General features: G+C 42.3%; 2 protein-coding genes and 2 pseudogenes across 3 annotated transcripts; 1 reads left to right on the top strand and 3 right to left on the bottom strand.

Moving 5' to 3' along the window:
* The window catches only part of LOC115668574 (mitochondrial outer membrane protein porin of 34 kDa-like), an 88582-nt pseudogene that overhangs the window by 3293 nt on the left and 65494 nt on the right, over window positions 1-19795 (top strand).
* On the bottom strand, window positions 745-7527 carry LOC115670252 (protein NEDD1). 2 transcript variants are annotated; one of them, XM_056320569.1, is made up of 11 exons: window positions 7139-7527; window positions 6659-6771; window positions 5707-5967; window positions 5510-5614; window positions 4920-4985; window positions 4514-4735; window positions 2739-3317; window positions 1664-2278; window positions 1248-1424; window positions 1028-1180; window positions 745-933 (listed from the first exon to the last, which is right to left on the bottom strand). In XM_056320569.1, the coding sequence occupies exons 1-10, from the start codon at window positions 7299-7301 to the stop codon at window positions 1073-1075; spliced, it is 2409 nt and encodes an 802-aa protein (XP_056176544.1). In that variant the 5' UTR covers window positions 7302-7527; the 3' UTR covers window positions 745-933; window positions 1028-1072. The 2 variants fall into 2 exon arrangements, with proteins under 2 accessions (XP_056176544.1, XP_030447339.2); XM_030591479.2 differs by having other exon boundaries at window positions 745-1180.
* On the bottom strand, window positions 9676-12821 carry LOC115670257 (serine/threonine-protein phosphatase PP1 isozyme 3-like; annotated as a pseudogene).
* LOC115670253 (protein NRT1/ PTR FAMILY 5.6-like) lies at window positions 14151-18062 on the bottom strand. Its single transcript, XM_030591480.2, has 4 exons — window positions 17845-18062; window positions 16100-16317; window positions 15376-15923; window positions 14151-15190 (listed from the first exon to the last, which is right to left on the bottom strand). Exons 1-4 carry the CDS (start codon window positions 17987-17989, stop codon window positions 14257-14259), a joined length of 1845 nt encoding a protein of 614 aa, XP_030447340.2. The 5' UTR covers window positions 17990-18062; the 3' UTR covers window positions 14151-14256.

The raw sequence follows: 19795 nt of genomic DNA, 5'->3' as shown, positions 1-19795 counted from the left end.
GAACTGTATTTTTGCTCGAACGTCATTGGAGAAGCAAACAGTGGATTGGCCTCCTTTTGCGACTTCTAAATGTGCAGTTCAATCGCCCATTTTGGTCAACTGGTAATCTGTGCATAGCAATCACAGGATTATTTTTTGGATAATTTGTGCTTTTAAGGTTTTGACGTAAATCACAATCAGATCTAGAGCACGCCCTTGGTTGGATTCAGAAGTAAGATAGACCAAATATTCCAGGGAGTTTTGACGCTTGAATTCCACCCAATAAAAACTAAGTCCTTAAAGCCATCAATTGACCGACGACCAGACCTCAAGTCCGAATTTTTGCACTTACCCCATGTCAAATAAGAGAGAAACAAAATGGACTTGTACAACTAAACCGTTGCCTATGCATACTTCCTGATAAGAGATTTTGGAAGATCAGACATGTTAATCTTACCGATTCCCCGATCGAAAATCTGCCCCATTATAAAGGAAGCTTTTTTTGACCAAAAAACCAGGAAGCTTCTAGTTGGTTATCACGGTTTTCAAACATCCTGTTCTTCTTTCATAAGATTATGTATGTGAAAGAGCAGTTACTACTGAGCAGTTACTAGTTCTGATCCAAAATCCTGATTTGGAAATTCTATTGCGAAGCCGATACTACAGGAGTGCACAGTCCTTCCCATTAATGTCTGAAGAGGCTTCCTTAAGTCAAGGACAATAGATCCTTTATCGGTGAGTCATGACATTTGGAATACTATCACAGAAGAAAACCAATACCACTCTGCCAAATCGAAGCTACAAACAAGCTCAACGTATCTGATACATATTACACACAAACTTATGCTGGCTTGAAGAACACTATCACCAGAATAGAATGACTCTGTACAACAGTGAATTCCTACATCACATAGTACATTTGCATTATCTCTCTTAGCATCTATGCACTCCCCCCGCATGAACTTTAATTAGAAAACTGTCGCTCTTCATCGAGTCAAACAAAAGCAATCGAGAGACTCTAAACACTGAAAGGAAGAGAGATTCAACCGTTTTCCGGCAAAAATGATCGAGCTAAGTTCTCTTATCTCTTATCTCAAAGCAATTGGCGAAGCTGTTGATTTTCTCTGCGAAGATATTTGACTTCTTTCATCAACTCAGCTTGATTTTCCAGAATTGAGGCCATCACTCTCGACATTTCCATCTGTTCAATTGAAGCAAGAAATAATCAGAGAAAATTGAGAGAGGAGGAAAAATGTATATGAGCATACCTCTTGCATATGGAATTGTCTCAATATTTCAATGTGTAGATTTCTCATATCCTCGTGAATTGATTTCTGAAAGGAAACTAGGGTTTCGTCAAGGGTTCGTTGAAAGAGCTGCAATGTAAAGGAACTTCCCTGCTGTGAATCCACATGAGATGTCCTCTGAAAATGTGGTATTCCTCCCTGTAAAAGTAACATATTACTGATTAGATCTTATCATACTGAACATGTACAGTGTAGCAGACAAGAATTCGCCTTCAAAGCCACCACTAATAACTATAATTCATTGAACGATGTAACATATATCCATCGTAAGTGACATGAAAAGAAAGTAGATGGTACTCCCCCATCATGAGACAGAGACAAAAACATTCTGTGGTTTCTAGAACAAAACATTCCTCAAACAGTTTTGAAAAGCTTACATTGATTGTTGGAAGAGTCCCTGGTTCCAAGGCGGCTGATGTTTCTGACCTAGATAACAAACTGCTAAGAAGCTCTTCCTTGGTTTCAATTCCTGTTTTCTTGGTTTTTGGTGAACCTACTGAATTGGATGGTCCGTCACTGAAGGAAGAAGTAGTGCTTATTCTCTCAGCATAAGTGGAAAATCGCCGTGGCAGGGTCAGAGATGCTGTTCCAGAAGATTCCACTGTAGTTTGTCCCATCACGCCTTTCGGCCCAAAAGACAAGGACAATGAACTAGAGGGAGGGAGTTCTGAATATCCAAGTGGAGTCTCTTGAATGTTGGAAGTATCTTTACTCCGCAGATTTGGGTAATCGAAGTTTGAACTTGTTAAAGAGCTGATACTTGTCGGGCTCACTGATGAGGGAAAATCTTGGAACGAAAACATTGATCCTGATGTTTGACTTCCAGCTAACGTTCCAAGACGAGAGGGCAAAGTGAGAGGTTGACGAAGATGAGCATATTTGTCCAATACCTTTTCCCCACCCCAAGCTTCTGGAGGAGTGATAGAAGAATCTTCACTCTTGGATGATGGAGGTGGAGTAGATCCAAGCTGTGTTAAAATTCGATTTTCATCCTGCACAAAGAAAAGAAACCGTACATGGTTTTCACAAATAACTCCTATAAGATGTGTGAGTGGCCTGATTTACGGTAAGACGGTAACAATCCACCAGAGTTACTCTAGCGAAACAGAATGTCTTCCGACAAAATCCCACATAGAGTTATAATCTAACAAAATAGGATGCCTTCTACTCTTCATTGAAAGAAAAACTGGGAAATCCAGGAAATGCGAACCAAAATATTAAAATGACTTTGAAATCAAAATCATATCAAACTCCTAGACTGTTTGTATGAAGACAAATAGGCCTGGTCCATCTTCTACCTTTGCCTCAAAAGAGCCAAAACGTAAATCTGGCTCTCAATTAAGGAAGCAAACAAAAATTGCCATACTGTCTGTATGAGCACAGTCACATTCACAATAGGTATCACAAATGAAAGGCTATAGCATTTTCATGGGACAAGTGAAAGTATCAAACCTGTCCTGAATTGGAGCCAGATTTCCAATCAAATATAGGATGAATGTTACTTCCATCCTCAGTAAAGGGATACCGTCGATTGGATGAAGGAAACAACAGCGAAGAAGGTCTCTTATCAAGAGCAGAAAGATCTTTCTTCCTACCATCATCGTCGTTCCATAGTTTATCAAGTGAGGGCGTAATTGGCTGGACGTCGACAAGGGGAGAGAAAACCTCCATGTCATCCCTCAGGTTAAATGTAGAACGCGGAGCATGCAACCTAGCCAATGTGCCACCAGGCCATAGATGGCTTCTGTTGGGTGTTTCCTCAGATGAAACCAAATTTTGCGTGCTCATGGTTAATCCACTGCTACTTGTTGTCAGCGAAGTTGCATCTAGAGAAAGACTTGATCGGCCAGGATTACGTGAGCCAGATACCGACGTAGACATTGTAAGGTTCGATGATGCTGCGGAGGGAAGCGGATCCGGCATAAGTATTGATTCTTCATCAGCACCTCCAAGAAGAGCAGTCTCAGCCGAACAGTTACTCTCGTTCACAATAACTGGTTTGGCTCTTTGCCAGCATAAACTCGTAACAGCCTGATTAATACCACAAAAACTCAGTATATAGTAAGACTAGGATATCAAGGCCTATTTTCTAATCAGAGTTACTGAAAAGTTTCCTCACCAATTAAATAATGATAGCGAAATTCTAAGTTCACAGCCATTTTAATAAAGCACAAAAAAAGCCTGCAGCAGATATGCTTTTTCCATCATTCATTACAAAATTTAGTTCCACAAGAAGCAGCAGGCACCATTACTGCTGTTCCATTCTGTGGAGCGGGAAGAGAGATACCATTATCCAATTGACAAAGAAGTATATATCACTATACCAAAACCAGGGTAATTCCCTCAGTTGTTCATACAATAAAACGAACTGAAATACATTGGCTGCATCTGGCATGCTAATGTTCAAGAGAGGTCTTGAATCGGAAAGAGAAAGTTCAACCAAATATATCTAAAAGAAGAAATACTTGGATTTTGTAACATGATGCCAGATCCAAAACCAGCATTGATTGCCTTCAATTCAGGAATCAAGAATGAATATAATAGATGGAGACACCAGCAGACAAAGCAGAAAAATCAGCAATAAACTCAATTTCAATCTTTTATAGCATTATCTTGTAACTCATTTTATTTCATGTATTCCCTCATACAAATGCCTTCCTGTATTGTCATATAACCCACTACCATCCAATAAACATTGTGTGAAAGGAGATTTATGCAACAAATGCCTCATCATATTGGTTACATTTGCATACCAACATGCTTCTCTATTCATGGAGACACACAGAGTGGCCATCCTTTATGCACGTCAATCTCACATAAAAAAACAGGCTCAGTAATTGTTTTCTGGACCCCGTGCTAGCCCATGCCCACTAACATATCCAACTCAATTTCATTCCTTATCAGGTCAACAATCCAAAGTTAAGAAAAAAGGGGAAAAAAGACTATGCTCTACTCTTGTAAAAGACATGGAAGGACCCATGAATAGTTACAAGCAATTATTGCGACAAAAAATCAGTGTTAAGGGGACTTGATGGGAGTATTGGAGAACAGGAAAAACAGTTCAATGAAATACAAGAAAACAAAGACTTGCTTAGGTAGTTCTATGTGCATATTAAGGAGACCATTCACAACACAAAAAAAGATTTACAAAGAACCAACTACAAACAGACAAGTATCCAAGTTTGGAAGTTTCATGCCTAAAGGTAATTACAGAAAATATCGATCACCTCTGAACTGCTATAAGCACGAAGAACAGTGAAAGGTTGAGGCTTTGCCCGGACATCATAAAAAACTATGCGACCATTGCTGGTTCCAGCAGCCAATATCCATCCATCATCTCTAAAAGCCAATGAAGAGAAAGGTGCTTCATAAGAAGTGCAAGAAGAGAACCTTCTAGATCCAGAGTCATAGGTATACAGTTTTTTATCGTAACCAACACTAGCGATCATCTGCCACAGGAATTCTGGATATTAGAATCATCGATAGTGTTTGGATCACCGATAATAACGGGCAGACCTTACCAGAAAAAAGATGACAATCTTTCACATCCGCTATGCTCATAGCTATCTGATATTCTCTTTTCAAGAATAAGAACTAAAAAGCAGGTCTCTGCTAGTGAGTGTAAGGACAAACCTTATCACTGGATGGAGAAAAGCTAACACCAGCCGTTGGTGCAGAATGCTGCTTCAACCAAGCAATCTTAAGAGAAAACAAAGGAACCATCAAAACATTGCCTCGGATATTTACTAAAAATGAGAAACAGACTAGCTATGTGGTGTTTATGTGGTGTGGGTGGGGGCGAGGGAAAACCGCAGAGAAACTATTACTGGTTAACAGGTGAAAGAAGATGCAGTCTGACAATGATGCTCATTCAAATTCAAATAAGATCTCCTTCCAAAAGACAGTGGATAAAAAACTCAGTTGGTCAACTGAGCATCACTCGATAGAAATGGAGCCATAATCTCATATCTGAAGTTAAATTGCCAATCAAAATGGCAATCTAATTTGTACAAGTAATTCTCTGGAAGAGCTATTGAAAATGACTACAGAAAATGTCAACATTTTCAATTCTCCAGAATAATATACAAGCATAGCTTTGAACAGAAGCAACAGTATGAAATGGCGCAGGTAAATAACAACCATATCCACGTTCACAGGGATCTTGAAATAAAGTTACAAAAGATCACAATGATAGCAAGCATATGTTAAACATAAAAGTAAACCTTGGGGCTACGACCAGTAGTGTCCCACAGATTAACTGTCCCATCATCGCCAGCAGTTACCAAAAGGTGTCGACTGATCCTTGAGTAGTCAAGTACCCTAAGTACCTGGTCTTGAATCATCCAGCAAAATAAAATTAGCTTACAAAGCAGAGCCAGCAAGCACCACGCTGCAGTTTCAGATGGAAACAATAAATGACCTGTGCATTGGGGTCCTTGAGTTCAGCTGCCCTTGCACCAGATGCAAGGTTGTGAAGAATGAGGTCTCCACTGATACTGATAGAAGCCAAGTGCTCATCCTTACAGTTGTACATGGCACCTGTTATTGTATTGGTATGACCCTTTAACCCTTTAATGCAACGCTTCCTCTGCAAATCCCATATTCTTACGACTTTATCACTTCCCCCGGAGCATATGTATCTGGATCCCTTGTTGCTAAAGCTAATAGCCATGATAGATTCCTGAAAGCCGAGAAAATTACAGTAAGTCACTGCCATGGCCATGATAGCATGACAAACATGTAAACTTGAGTTCTTTTTGCTTGTGATCCTCAGGCAACATGTTAGTTTCTTATGCAATGAGTCAGAATTGTGTTAAAGAGCAAGAAAACAGTAGCCCCATCGCAAAAAAAAGTTGTACATGAAAGATCAGAAGGAATGGCAAATCATCAATAATTGCAAATCAGATTGAAATGCAGGTTCTTGCAATTGTATTCATGTACATTGGACAAGTTAAGTCATTAAATCTGCTTCAAGATCGTAGGTAACAATTTCTAAAGTCTAAAAAACGGATCGTTAGAGTTACGCTAACCAGTCTCCACCCCCCTTTCTGCTAATCACTATGTTCTGAGCCCTACCGAAAAGCAAGACAGATGGGATAGAAACAGTGTTTTATTTTTCTTTCTTTAGTGTGCTAAATATGGAGGAGCAAGTTTCCAGAGATAGTGGCTGTATAAGGAACGTGTTTTTGGACACACACAAATTCAAAGAAGATGAGCTTTGCTGCTCTTGACATCCCAAACCTACTGCAAGGCACAAGAACAAACAACAGGAAATAGTAACCACTCATATAGGAATAGAGAACAACTGCCCGTGAGCCCCTTTTTTAGCTTGTGTAACAATGGGGAAAGAACTAAAGAGTAAATCTGGGTACCTCAGTGTTGTCTCCACCATCTGTCCCAGACACTGATAATGTCCCCATGCTTTGACCATTTTTCCTCCAAAGCGAGATCTTCCCGTCTTCCCCAGCACTAGCAACAACTAAATCTGAAAATAACCAAAAAAAAAAAAAAAACCGAAAGTGTTAACCGGGCACAATATGAATTCTTGTCAATCTTCTTTATACACGCCACTAGAGACAACCCTACATGAAATTCACACACAGCCAGTCACTCCCACACCGAGTCATAGTGATTGGCCAGTATCCAAACTCCTCATTTAGGATCACCACAAGCCCATCACTTTCGCGAAGACCAAGCGATCACTCCATCCTCACTTTGGCTCCGTAAAGCAATCTAAATCCCGCCCCCGACGGAGCGTAAAATGCGGAACCAAGAAACGAACACTCGAAGCTAAACCCGAAATTCCCCAAAAGACAACGCGCACGCACACAGCACGAGAGACCGTCACTCACTAGTGTGATTCCACTTGACGGAGTGGACGGGGCTCCCCGGCGACGGCGCGTAGCTCGACGCGCACGGATCGCCGGCCTCCACGGACACGTCGAACAGCTTCACGGTGTCGCCTCCGCTGGCGGCCAGGAACGCCGCCGACGGATCCACCAGGCTCTTCATCATCGCCCCCAAGCCCCTCCGCAGATCGGCGGCCAATGCGGAGGGATTTGCAGTCGATTTTGAGGAGGATTTTTCGGGATTTTTCGGGAGGGAGAGCAAAACCCTACCTTCGAAGCATGAACAAGTATGGACTGAAATGCGGAGCGAGAGAGAGAGAGAGAGAGAAATCGGCCAAGAAATTTAAAAAATGGATGGAGAGGGTGGGTGATTGGGCGCCTTCGCGAGCCCATGCTTTTTCCCAGTGGCATACATATATATATATATATATATATATATATGTTTGTATATGTTTTAAAATGTAAAAAAAAGTGATTTTGCCACATTTTTTTTTCTCTTTACCTTCTTCTTTCAAAACTATCTCTAGAATAAATAATTAGAAAAATAAGATTGAACATAAATTTGGCGCGTTTTCTTTTTATGGATCCTATTGAAATCATGATGGAAATGTAAGTAACTAGTAAAAGTACGTTCTGATTTGGAATTTTCAATACTCTTCCTTTCTTGTTATTGCTACTTTAAGATACGATATTTGACGGCCTGATTGGTTAAGCTTTTCGAAATGTGAGAAGCGACCCCTTTTCTTTTTCGCAGAAATTTAAAATATTATTTAAATTTCAGGAAGTTGTGAAATACTCGCGGGTGAATTTACCCTTTAATAGTTGTATATTGTGAAAGTTTTGAATTAAGAAAAAAAAGTTAAAGTGACATCCATTGCAAAATTCATATTAAGCAAAATGGACACGCCCTGAAATGAAACCTTCTTTTTACTACAATGCTCTAGTACCATTTATAATGATCTCGAGTCGAGCCCTCGGAACGAGCATCACGGGTAGTGCCATATGGGGAGTGAGTCACATTTACGAATCAAGTCATAATTCCTCTATTAATTCGATTCTACATAAGAATTTTGGAGCTTCACATCTTAAAAATTTATCATTTTAAAAGAGAATGTTCAGTCTAGGCATGCAACATCTAGCCTTTTGTAAACTAGGAAAGTCCATTAGAGGATTGAAACAATCATAACAATTTTGGAGCTTCACATCTTAAAAATTACCTCAATATTTGCTAACTCGTTAATATACTATTTTGTATCTACTTCTCAGTAACTACAAGTATAGGGGCAAATCCATGTGATTCCCTTTTTGAGATTATCAATTGGATAATAATAACACTTAATTTTCCCGACTTGCGGATACAAACTATCAAATTGAAATATTATGAAAAAAAAAATTACTCTTTTGCTAAAGAACCCGAGAACATACGTAAAGTTCCTCGGGTCCAATCTTCTAAACTCGACTTTCTTTCTTTGCGTAGCTTAAATAACAATCTCTCGTTCAACCTTGGCCAAAAAGCAAGTTCCCCACGAATTTGTCCTTCAAAATAAGTATAGCCCACTTGGCTAAATTCTATCTAAACTCGAGGGTCACTTCAGATTCTAGCTGCTTCCCAGTACCCAGCTGAACCCCAGCGTCAGAAAATTACCAGCGGGACTCGCTTTATAGTACAAACTCAAGATGATCATGGTACATAAAAGAAGTGGCCTTTAGCCCGTGATGGATTAAGTTGAAAACTCATGATAGGTGATCATTGATCCACAGAACAGTAGTGACTTATCTCTCTCCTTCCTATCCCTTTTTGGGGTCTTGCTGCATCATCTCTCAGAGAGTCGGTCGAACCTGGAAGGGCCAGTTGCAATCTTCTTGTCTGGGCCATGATTGAACCCCCATTAACATCGACCCCACAAGCGCTCTAACTACTTCCCTAATCTTTGACATATAATGGCGATGGAAGGCACATAATTATAATGTCTGGCCGGCTCGTGTTGATTGCCACCAAACGCTATATCGACACGCGTATAAGGATAAATCTCTCGTTCTCAACTACCGTTAAAAAATTCATGTTGTTCAAGTCTTGCTAAGAGAGACCATGTTTGTCGCCGTCGGCACAGCATTTTCAGAGAAAATAATGTGGACAGGTTTGTGAGATCAAGTGCCGGTATCGCTCTTTCTAATGCGAGCAGCTTAGTATAGTAGAAAGAGTCATTCCCATTATAACAGATCATTGGACTAGCCGGCCATTCACCGGTCCTCTTGTGCCATGCCTGCAATGACAAAGCTTTCAAATCTCAAAACGCCAATACCCAGCTTGGCTCGACTCATCAGCTCAAGCATGGGCTTATAAATTGTGCAGCAACCACCTCGCAGACAGAGGCGCAGTGACAGATGTACAGGCTTTGCAACAACGCACAGCGACCCATGTCGCCAAGAGGCTTTACTGAACTCACAAACCAGTAGAGATATCCACCACATTAGGCAATAAGGAGAATCGCACACTAGCCGTTGGGACGGTCATACAAGAATATAATTGGTGCATGTAAAAAAAAAACTGTGAATATTAATGGCAAGAGAGCACATTTTAATGCATCTGTAGGTGCCAAAATGCCACCCCGTTTCTTATCCTCCCTAACAAACAGTTCAATCGATATAGACATCATTACCAGGACAGTTACATAAACAAGCACAGCAGATAAATTACCGCAGAATGGCATTTATTTGAGCCCGACAAGTTGTCTTCACAACGGCGTCGGTCTTCCAAACAGCAGACTGGCATTTACATCAAATGCAGATGTTAAAAAGCCATATAATAGCAATCTTCACATTTTTGCTGCTTCCTGAGCCACAGGGAAGAATCTCTGCATCAGAATCAGTCATCAATTACAGCATCTGCTAAACTTGGTTTCACTTCTATCTACTTCCCGAAATTATTCATCATGGGAAAAGAAAGAAAGTGAGTCGCTAGACGATGGCAGGAAATTTGTACGCTAGGCTTCCCATCAACTACTTCAAATTAAGATAACATCCAGATCTCAGATGTGATTATTACCACCAGAATCCACAAAAGTCATGAAGAAATCTCCAATCTAGCCACACTAACCAATGGAGTATTCTCAAGATATTTTTGGTATTATAAAGTTGAAAATAGGAATAGCACTAGTGCATGTATATTCCGTTTGCATCAACCCCTTGGGTAAATCTAAGAAATCAGGCAAAAGAGAATGAGCTGGAGTCGACTAATTACTACAAACCAGTGCAACTAACAAACTGGGCATGAATGCAGTTACGGAATAAAGCAAGAAAACAATCATCACAACTAGCAACTGTTCTGATGTGAAGATATTGGTGCAAGTTTCCACTTAATCTGAAGCGAAAGTACCACTATGACATCATAAAATATGTAGAAGACACAGAGCTGCGTTGATCAGACCTCATTGAAGAATTACAGCAGCAACCATCACATCTTTGTCGGCATCAATGACTTGGCTTTCTTCTCTGCTGGCTTGAGGATTTGGAAGGAGCACATCAAATTCTCGTCAACACTCATCATTGCACCGGCATTATCAAATTCACCACAGTAGTTCGGAGCTGAAAATATAGTCACTAGTTGCCTATCTGCGAAAAATTCATATCCGTCTTCAACAACCTAGGTCCAATAACCATTTTTTCAGGATAAAATACATTAGAATGATTCAAAAAATATAAAGAAATAGCAACAAAGAGAACACGAAAGGCCATACCTGATGAGCACGGCAAACAAGGTCCAAATCATGCTTTGTTAAAAATTCCGATACTTTATCTGCACCAAAGGTGTATGAGACTCCTCTGTCATTCATACCCCATCCTTTCATATCCCTACCGCCAGGATCAGACCAAAGCAGATCACACAGCAGGCCCGTGTCAGGAATAGCAGTCGGGCGCGGTAGATTTCTTATTTGATCCAAATTTATCAGATCAGGAGAAAGACCACCATGCATGCATAGTATTTTGTCATCAATAAGAGCCGCGACTGGGAGGCAATTGAAACAGTCCGTAAAAGCTTTCCAAAGTCTCACATTAAAACGCCGCTTGCATTCATCATAAAATCCATAAATCCTATTAATAGAAGCGCATTCATGATTTCCTCTAAGAAGAAAGAAGTTCTCTGGATACTTGATCTTATAGGCAAGCAGAAGGCATATCGTCTCCAAATTCTGCTTGCCACGATCCACATAGTCTCCAAGAAATAAGTAATTGGCAATAGGAGGAAAACCGCCGTACTCGAAAAGCCTCAGTAAGTCACTGTACTGTCCATGAATGTCACCTAAAGCCCAAAAGAAATATTAACATAAAAAATACCATGATAACATCCAAGCATCAGAAGGTAAGTCCAAATGTATGTGACAATCTGCCACTATGCTCCCCCAGACCCCTGCTGCACCCATACAGCATTCCCTCCAATGAAGAAACAGAAATAGCCAGTCAGCAAACTCATGTCACTAATAAGTAGCCACTTTTCATTGGACATGAGCAAAGGTCTAGTCTTATTCCCGTGGAGATTTTTTAATTCAAAAGATGTTTTACAATTGTTAGGGACGCCATAAACAAATCACTATTCCACATGAAAAAATAAAATATAAATAAAACTTAATAGCTATGAATATCGTCGTGCTGGAACTAAGTGTGTGTTTGGGGAGACTTTTACCTTTTCGTTTTTGCTTAAATCAAATTTGTGGTAACATTCACGATGATCAACATTAAACTCTAGAGATCTGATTAAAGGTATGATCTTTCAATAAAGGGTTAACCCCTGAACATCACTACGTTGACCTATTAGATCTCAATGCAGCACTTGCTCAAGCCGACGCTGAAGAACACATATAATCTAGCCCCCTAAACAATTCCGAATAGCAATAAACTCTTAGAGCCTGCACGACATTATACAAATCGAGTCCTCTTCCCTCAGTTCTCATCCCACTTATTCAAATTCCAGCCCTTTACAGAACATTTTGCTTCCTAAACCTTCAACTTCCCCCCCTGCAAACTCAGGTTCCAAGAATATTACCATAAACACCTGATAAAGCCTACATTTCCAAGGAGGGAGACGCACACGACCGGCCGTTCAGTCTTAGTTCCTTGTACGTAACCATCGCACTTACACCGCAATAGAATCCAGTGACATTATCAGATGCTTCACAAGACTGAGCATAAACCAAGATTTTTTGTTTCCCGATGTGATATAATATGACAGGCAAAATTCGCGGGGCTTTTCCAACAGGAGCAGCCTGAGCCTGCAAAACTCTCATATACACCACTTCCAACATCTACAATCCAAGCACTGACAAAACCAATGAACAAACACGATATTCATATCAATCGAAACGCCAACAAAATTAGGAAACCATGAAACTACCAGCGGCTCGGGGCTCAATAGGTATATAACCACGCGGCGATCAACAAAGGCACTCGAGATTACGAACGATACCGCAAATCTTGATGGGCGCCTCGAGCTCGAGCAGGTTGGGCTGCTGCATGAAGATATCCCTGGACGCGACGCAGAGCTGCTTGATCTCCGACTCCAAGAGCTGCACCTGCTTCCCGGGCCTCGACGATCGGACCTCCACCAGCCGCCCGATTATGTCATCCAGCGCGGCGGGGTCCATGGCCGCCGCCGCGCCGCCGTGCCGCCGCCCTGCGGTTGCGCCACCATCGCCCGGGGGTGGGGAGCGTCTCCCTCGGGATCCCTCGATCGTGCTGTGCTGTGGTGGGGGCGGCGGCGAAGAAGAGATTACGACGCTCGCTCGTTCATCGTCGATGGAGTCTTCGTTAGGCGGGGGGGGGGGGGGGGGTTCGGACTTTGTGGGTCGAGGGGTCGGATTTTCTAGGGCGAGAAAAGAAAAGTTTTTCCCGAGAAAAAGTGCGAGAAAGCGAAATGCAAGAACCGTAAAGAATTCTCGCAGTCCCCATGGCCGAAGAAAAGGACAGACACCACATAAAAGAAAAAAAATTAAAGGGAAAAAAAAAAGTTTTTGAGGAATTGCAGAAACGGTCGTGGAGCGTTTGTTGCGCTTCGCTTCGAGGGGCAGTTTCGGAAATTCCTCTTTATCGAACTTTTTTTTTATAGAAAATCCTGTTTAAAATCCGGCCATCGAAGAAGAAGAAAGGTGTTTTTTGCTTGCGTAATATTGATACGAACATGCGGGAGGAGCGAGTCAATTTTAAGTAGGAGTTTCGATAATCTAAGTATATTATTAAGACTTCGTCTTGATTCGCGATAAATGAACGATTTAGAAAATATATATTTTTTTAAAATGATCGTCTGTATCGCCCGAAATAATTAGTTAATAAAAAATATTTTCATTATCGATAATAATTTAAAACTAAATATTGTCGTGAACGATGAAAGTATTTTTCCGTAAATAATATAAGCGATCGTTTTAAAAACATGTATTTATTTTAAATTATTTATTTTTTACGAGATAAATAATATTATTGAGCATCTCATGTAGTAAATTCTTATAGTAAGGTTGTCTGTTATATTTTGTTGCCACGTTTCAAATGACTTTTGTCTTGTGTAACTTTTCCTTCGATAATTCTATTTTTATTAATGTAATAAATCACATAAACCTTTTACACAATTTAGATGATGTTACTCATTATTCTTGTTTGAACATATTCAACTTGGTCAGGAATTTATCATGATTCTAACAACTAATTTTGTGAAATCTAATTCCCAAACATTTCTTATGTTTGAATTTTGTAAATAGTGTTCATATGTGTATCACTATCTCATCCTAGGTAAATCTTTTCAAGGCCAACCCATTATAATTTCTCTCATTTCTTTGTCTTCAACTCTCGTTTCGTCCGCGCGAACCGAAAATCTATCTTTCTTTCCTTACGCTGCATTATCTCAAAATCACAAATAATACCTTCTAAATCATTCGAGTCCGATCGAAGACATATCATCCACGATAAAATGCAACGAGTCGAAAAAAATTCGTGACGGACGCTAATGCCATGAGAACCGGCAGGTGCAATGTTGCTAGTCAAGATGGTGATTAATCATATGAAATCATCTAGCAATATTGCAAAAAGCTTGCACATTCTTGCATGACCAAACTTCAAATTTGCACTAGGGGGAATCATCAAGCCCTTGCCTCATGATCTTCTTCACCATTTTCTCTGCAATCGCTCACGACCACCACCCTCCTCTGCACATTCTTGTAGGTGTACCTCCTTGCAATGGCCACGTAAACGCAGAGGGTCACCAGGTTTATCGCCGCGAGCAGCCAGTAGAACCGGTCGAGGCGGCTCGAGTTCAAGTCCTTCCCGACCCAGCCCTCGCCGCCGCCGTCGGCCCGCCTCGTGACGTGGTCGACGATGGTTATGAGGAAGCTGCTCAGGAAGCTCCCGCCCCCGAGCACGCTCAGGTATAACGCGATCCCAAGGCTCCTCATCGAGTCGGGGACTTGGTCGTAGAAGTACTCTTGCAGGCCGACGAGCGCGAACCCGTCCCCGAGGCCGAGGATGAGGAACTGCGGGGCTAGCCAGAACACGCTCATGGATGGTTTGGTCATCGCCCTTCCTTGTGTGAGGATGTCGTGTTTCCACATCCTTAGCCGCTTCGCCTCGACGAACGCCGCGACCGACATGGCCGCGACTGAGAAGATCATACCAAATCCGATCCGCTGGAGTATGTTTATGCCTCTCTCGTTGCCCGTGGATTTCCTCAGGAATGGGACAAGCAGTTTCTCGTAGATGGTCACCGAGATTATCATCCCGACGGCGCCGAGGGCGTACGTGGTGGCCGCGGGGATCTCGAAGCTGCGGCCCCCTCCGCCAATCCTCCGGTCCCCTCCGCCAATCCTCCGGTCCATCGCCACGCCTTGCTTGACGAAGAAAGTCGGGGCCTGCGCGACGCATACCCCGAAGGGCAATGAGGTCAGCCAAATGGGGATCATGTTCAGCACCAGCTTCATCTCTTCCACTTGGGTCGCCGTTGCAAGTCTCCATGGATCATATTTCTCTCCATTGGAGAGCTCCTCGCCTCCCTCGAGAATCGCGGCTTTGTCGAAAAATCTGTTCATACATGACTCAAATTTAAAACCAGTGAAGTATGAGTTAGCTAAATTGGTTCAATTTCAATCAAAGTTCAAGAGGTGTGAGACGAGAGTGGCAGGACTAGGAATGACCAAGAGAAGCGCGAAATCGGTACTGCGAGAGGCTTATATCGATATCAGATTGACTCAGTTTCTGTTGCATACCTCAGTCGATTCGTGTGGTGAAGGAGTCGCTTGTGAGAACTCTCTGATGCGGAGGCTTCGAAGAGCGAGTCGGGACTCGAAGGGTGAGGCAGGTTTCGCTTCCGGATTGCCGCCACCAAAACCTGCAGTAATGGCGTGAGAGGGCTTCCTTCGGGAGCTAGGTACCGATAATAGGACCTCCCGGTGTAGAAAGTCCCGATCGTGACCGCCATCGTGAAGGCAAGGACGAGATCGGCAACGCCCCAACTCACATAGTCCTGGACATAGACTATGATCGTCACTCCCAGCACGAGGCCACCACAGAGCGCAAAGTTCCACCAGTTGAAGTAGGACATCTTCTTCTTCCGCTCTTCGGCGTGGTTGTCGTCGAATTGGTCAGCCCCGAAGCTCTCTAGGCACGGCTTGTGGCCCCCGGTGCCTATGGATATCAAGTACAGGGCCACAAAGAGCACGACCTCGTGGACTTTTCGGGTTCGGTTACAAGGGCTGCTACTGTCACATGGCCTCAAGCTAGGGATCAACTGAGACATTGTGAGAAGGCTCAGACCCTGCGCATTTTGCCCCAAATTTAGCATTGGAAGCTCGGTCGACAAGTGACCCGTGAGACGTCCTTGAAAAATTCGGAATGAAGTTTCGTTCAGCGAGTGCCAGGAAACGTTTTTTTTCCTGAAAATGCTGTTGCAAATTTAGTCGACTGATTAGTTAGAGGTAGTCGATTCATTACCACAAGATAGACGAGGGACGAGGCTAGGATGATGGGGAACCGGCCGGTGTAGGCGTCGGCTAGGAAGCCACCGATCAAGGGCACCAGCGTGGTGACGCCGGCCCAGTAGTTGACGCTCTTGGCAGCTGTCTTCAGGTCCTGATGGATCACTCTGGTGAGGTATGTGATCAAATTTGTTGCTATTCCGAAATAGCACAGCCTCTCACTGAACTCAATTGCTGCAATCCGAATTGAAAATCGACAGCTTTGTCATTGAACTTTTCCATTGATGAAACAGATATAGGAAATTCATATGAAGCAGGAAATGACCTCTTTTTACTCTGTATTTGTAGCTTAAAACAGATTTAAAAGTGCTGATTGTTAATCAATTTGTTTGCCTTGGCTCCGTCCGTGCTTATATACACATGTTAGCTTCGGTGTGCTATATCGCTCGCGTCGATTACATTCTCTAACTCTACCCTGAACGAGAAAGAAAAAGGGAAAAGAACGCCGGATATCACCGCGGTGGCTTTAGATCTCGACTACTATGACCATGTCGTCGACGTCGCGCGGGAGACGGCGAAGTATTATTACAGAATCGGACACGCGACACGACTTCGGGTATCCTAGATGAAGCTAAGAACATGCAAGTTTGGAACATATGTTAATACCTGATCCAGCTTAATCAGTTTATACGATTCCACTCTATTAACTAAGTAGTCCAATCACCCATGGTACTCTTCCTGCGAAGCTCCTGTGTTGACTGATAGAGCCTCCAATATATATATTCTCAAGTTTCGAGTAACTATCGCACCGTCCATTAAACGAGTATAATTACTACGTGTCATGTCTCGAGTTTGAGCCGGTGCAAATTCCGACCGGATCGAAGTATGCCGAAACTCGGTCCATATTGTAGAGACACTACATGAAAAAGTCCGGATTGGACTTTGATTCCTACTCCGACAATGGTAAAAGCAAAACGAGGGAAACTCTGTCGGATTTGGAGCATCGTTTGACTCGGGTGGAAAGAATAGGTGGGGTGTCTCCGTTCTTTCAAAGTTCGATTGCGGCTCGGCCTTTTTCCAGAGATCCAATACATCTGGTGATAAGATCTGTGAATTCTCTCGCTGAGGATAAGTGATTGTGTCACAAAAAATCGTGAGGGCAAAACACCGTGTGAATTATTGTGTAATGGGGCAACGTCGAAAGTGTCCGAGTGACTAGAGTGTGGTTGTGATTTCCATTTCAGATGTTGGGTTGTTCTCTCGGTAGAGTGGGTTCTTTCGATCGAACCTCGTAAATTTAATATCCGATTTATTTCCTTGTTTTTTTTTTTTTGTGATATAGTCTCGCATGTTGTACTTTATTAACGTGAGCATATATGTATATAATCTCGAAATGGACGGACAGATTTTTAATTTGGGGATTTACTTCAAAGTACACTTTTCCCTCTAAAAAAAATGGAAATGGACCAAAAAAAAAATAACGTTTCGGGTTTTCAAAAATTACATAAAGAAAATTATATATGATTTTTCGTGTCGGTGTTTGTATGCTTCGCACGGTCCCGGGTGTGCTCCGCATCAAATAAAAATCAAATCCTAACAGCCGCCATAGCTTACCAGATGTAATTTGACCATCTACGTGTACAGAACAAGAAGTAGCGAAGTGAATCGTTTGCAAGCATCTGATTAACTTATCACTTGGATCAATACTAGGAGAAGGAAGAAGAAAGAAGGAGGTGGTGGTGTTGGGTGGTGGAAGCATACTGATGATGAAGAGAGCGGCTTTCCAGACACCGGTTGAAGCTCGGCGAGGGAGTCTTCCTCTGTGATCCACGGACGAGTCGTGCACCCACTTCTCTTCGTCGCCTTCCCTCGCCTCTTTCTCCTGCCTCTTCTTCTCCTCCTCCATCTCCTCCGTCTCCTTCGTCTCTCTCTCTTGCTCAGATCTGAACAGATTTATACAGCAACAGAGGCGGACAGAAGAGGGACGGACATGGTTTTTCGCATGCCTCCTCTCGATCATGCCGAATGGACGGGAAAAGCGAACACCTGTGGGCGCCGCAAGCACGTGTGGGCGCCGCAAGCACTTGTAACGATGCTCAGCGCCGTGAGGAACGCGTGGTGCTTCTTTTATTTTATAGCTGGCAGATCTGACCTCGAAATGCTATGGCGCGATCGACGGTTGGGATACTTATTGTGCTTCTTTTTTTTTTCAAAGTTCGGGTTTTATTTTTTCTTGTCAAATTTCCTTTCGTGGGTGAGAGGGAGTTGCGAAAATGATCGACCATTTATGGTCTACGATTCGATCCGATGGCCTTTGAAAGTGACTTCTTAGGAGGCATCACTAGTTGCACAATTCGTAGCATCTCAACCCTTCGTGGGACACCACCAAGAAAAGAAAGATAAAGAAAACCCTTTGAGGGGGAAAAAGGAAGAAGAAGGAAGAATCATATCCAAGATTTTTCTTTGGTGTAAAACTGCAAGATCCATGACTTTAACATGTGTCGCTAAACGGCCCAATTCCATCCATCGATTCTATCAATTTTCGGGAAAAGTGTCAAAAAAAATTCTACACTTTTTGCATTTGTGCCAATTTAGTCCTAAACCTTTTTTTAGTGCTAATTCAGTCATAAATCTTTTGCATTGGTGCCAATTTAGTCATAAACCTTTTTTTGGTGTCAATTCAGTCCTAAACCTTTTGCATTTATGTCAATTCAGTCCTAAACCTTTTGTTTTGTGCTAACTTCGGTCAATGCCCTGGCAATTTTGGCCGGATTTCTTGACATGGACGCCGGGACGTACCGGTCATTGCAACGCTAACGCGGACAACTTTAATAATATTTTAATATTTTTTTGAATTTTTTTTCTTTTTTTTTTCCCTCCCCTCCTCCAGCCGGTTGCCGGCGGCTGGGCGAGGCTCGACCTCGCCGGATCTGGCGAGGTCGAGCCTCACCGGCGCCGCCCTCTGGCCGGTCGCAGGTCCGGCGATCAGCTGGAGGAGGAGAGGGGAAAAAAATAAAAGAAAAAAATATTAAAATATTATTAAAGTTGTCCACGTCAGCCATTTGTGATCGGCCGCTGGCCTAAGCGTCCACGTCAGCAAAAAATCCGACCAAAATTGGCTCAAGGAAGCGGAATTGGCACAAAGACAAAAGGTTTAGGATTGAATTGGCACCAATGCAAAATGTTTAAGACTGAATTGGCACTAAAAAAAGGTTTAAGACTAAATTGGTACCAATGCAAAAGGTTTAGGACTTTTTTGGCACTTTTCCCACATATCGGTACTTATATTTTTAATAGGGTACACTCCTTCGCGTATGAACAACAACACGGAATACAAGGTACGGGGTGAGTATAGGGGGGGATGATTATACATTTTTTTTTAGTTTTGAAACTCGAAACGTACTTTTAATTTTTAACCTTCACCTTGAAATCTATTTGATCATTTCTATCGGTTTTGATGCACATCTGTATTTGCATATGCATCGGGTAACATGTGCTTAAGAAAACGTTACTTCGCGCGGTGACTAAGTTCGAATTAGTTCATCTAAAAGCTCTTATGGACCACATATAAAGATCTTGATCCTTGTATGGGTTAAACTTGACAATTCTTTTGACTTGTTCAATAAAAGAAAAAGGCATAAAGAAAGGCAGGCATGGCTCAAAAGTCTCTGGTGATATTACATTGAGCCCTGTGAAGCTCTAGCTTCGAGCT

This window comes from Syzygium oleosum, unplaced genomic scaffold (genome assembly GCF_021117445.2).
Source record: "Syzygium oleosum isolate NSW1041296 unplaced genomic scaffold, Sole_v2.1 Sole_v2.20, whole genome shotgun sequence".
In the NCBI taxonomy this organism is placed as follows: domain Eukaryota; kingdom Viridiplantae; phylum Streptophyta; class Magnoliopsida; order Myrtales; family Myrtaceae; genus Syzygium; species Syzygium oleosum.
Note: the sequence above shows the minus strand (reverse complement) of the source record. Positions and strands in the feature narration are given on the sequence as shown.

Coding starts and splice junctions, on each gene's coding strand:
- LOC115670252 (XM_030591479.2), bottom strand. CDS start 7,301: ATGATGAAGAGCCTGGTGGATCCGTCGGCGGCGTTCCTGGCCGCCAGC. Junction 6,772..7,138: donor CGTCAAGTGGAATCACACTA/GTGAGTGACGGT, acceptor GGTTATTTTCAG/ATTTAGTTGTTGCTAGTGCT. Junction 2,279..2,738: donor CTGGCTCCAATTCAGGACAG/GTTTGATACTTT, acceptor TTCTTTGTGCAG/GATGAAAATCGAATTTTAAC.
- LOC115670253 (XM_030591480.2), bottom strand. CDS start 17,989: ATGGAGGAGGAGAAGAAGAGGCAGGAGAAAGAGGCGAGGGAAGGCGAC. Junction 16,318..17,844: donor AGCCGCTCTCTTCATCATCA/GTATGCTTCCAC, acceptor TTCGGATTGCAG/CAATTGAGTTCAGTGAGAGG. Junction 15,191..15,375: donor CACCACACGAATCGACTGAG/GTATGCAACAGA, acceptor ATGTATGAACAG/ATTTTTCGACAAAGCCGCGA.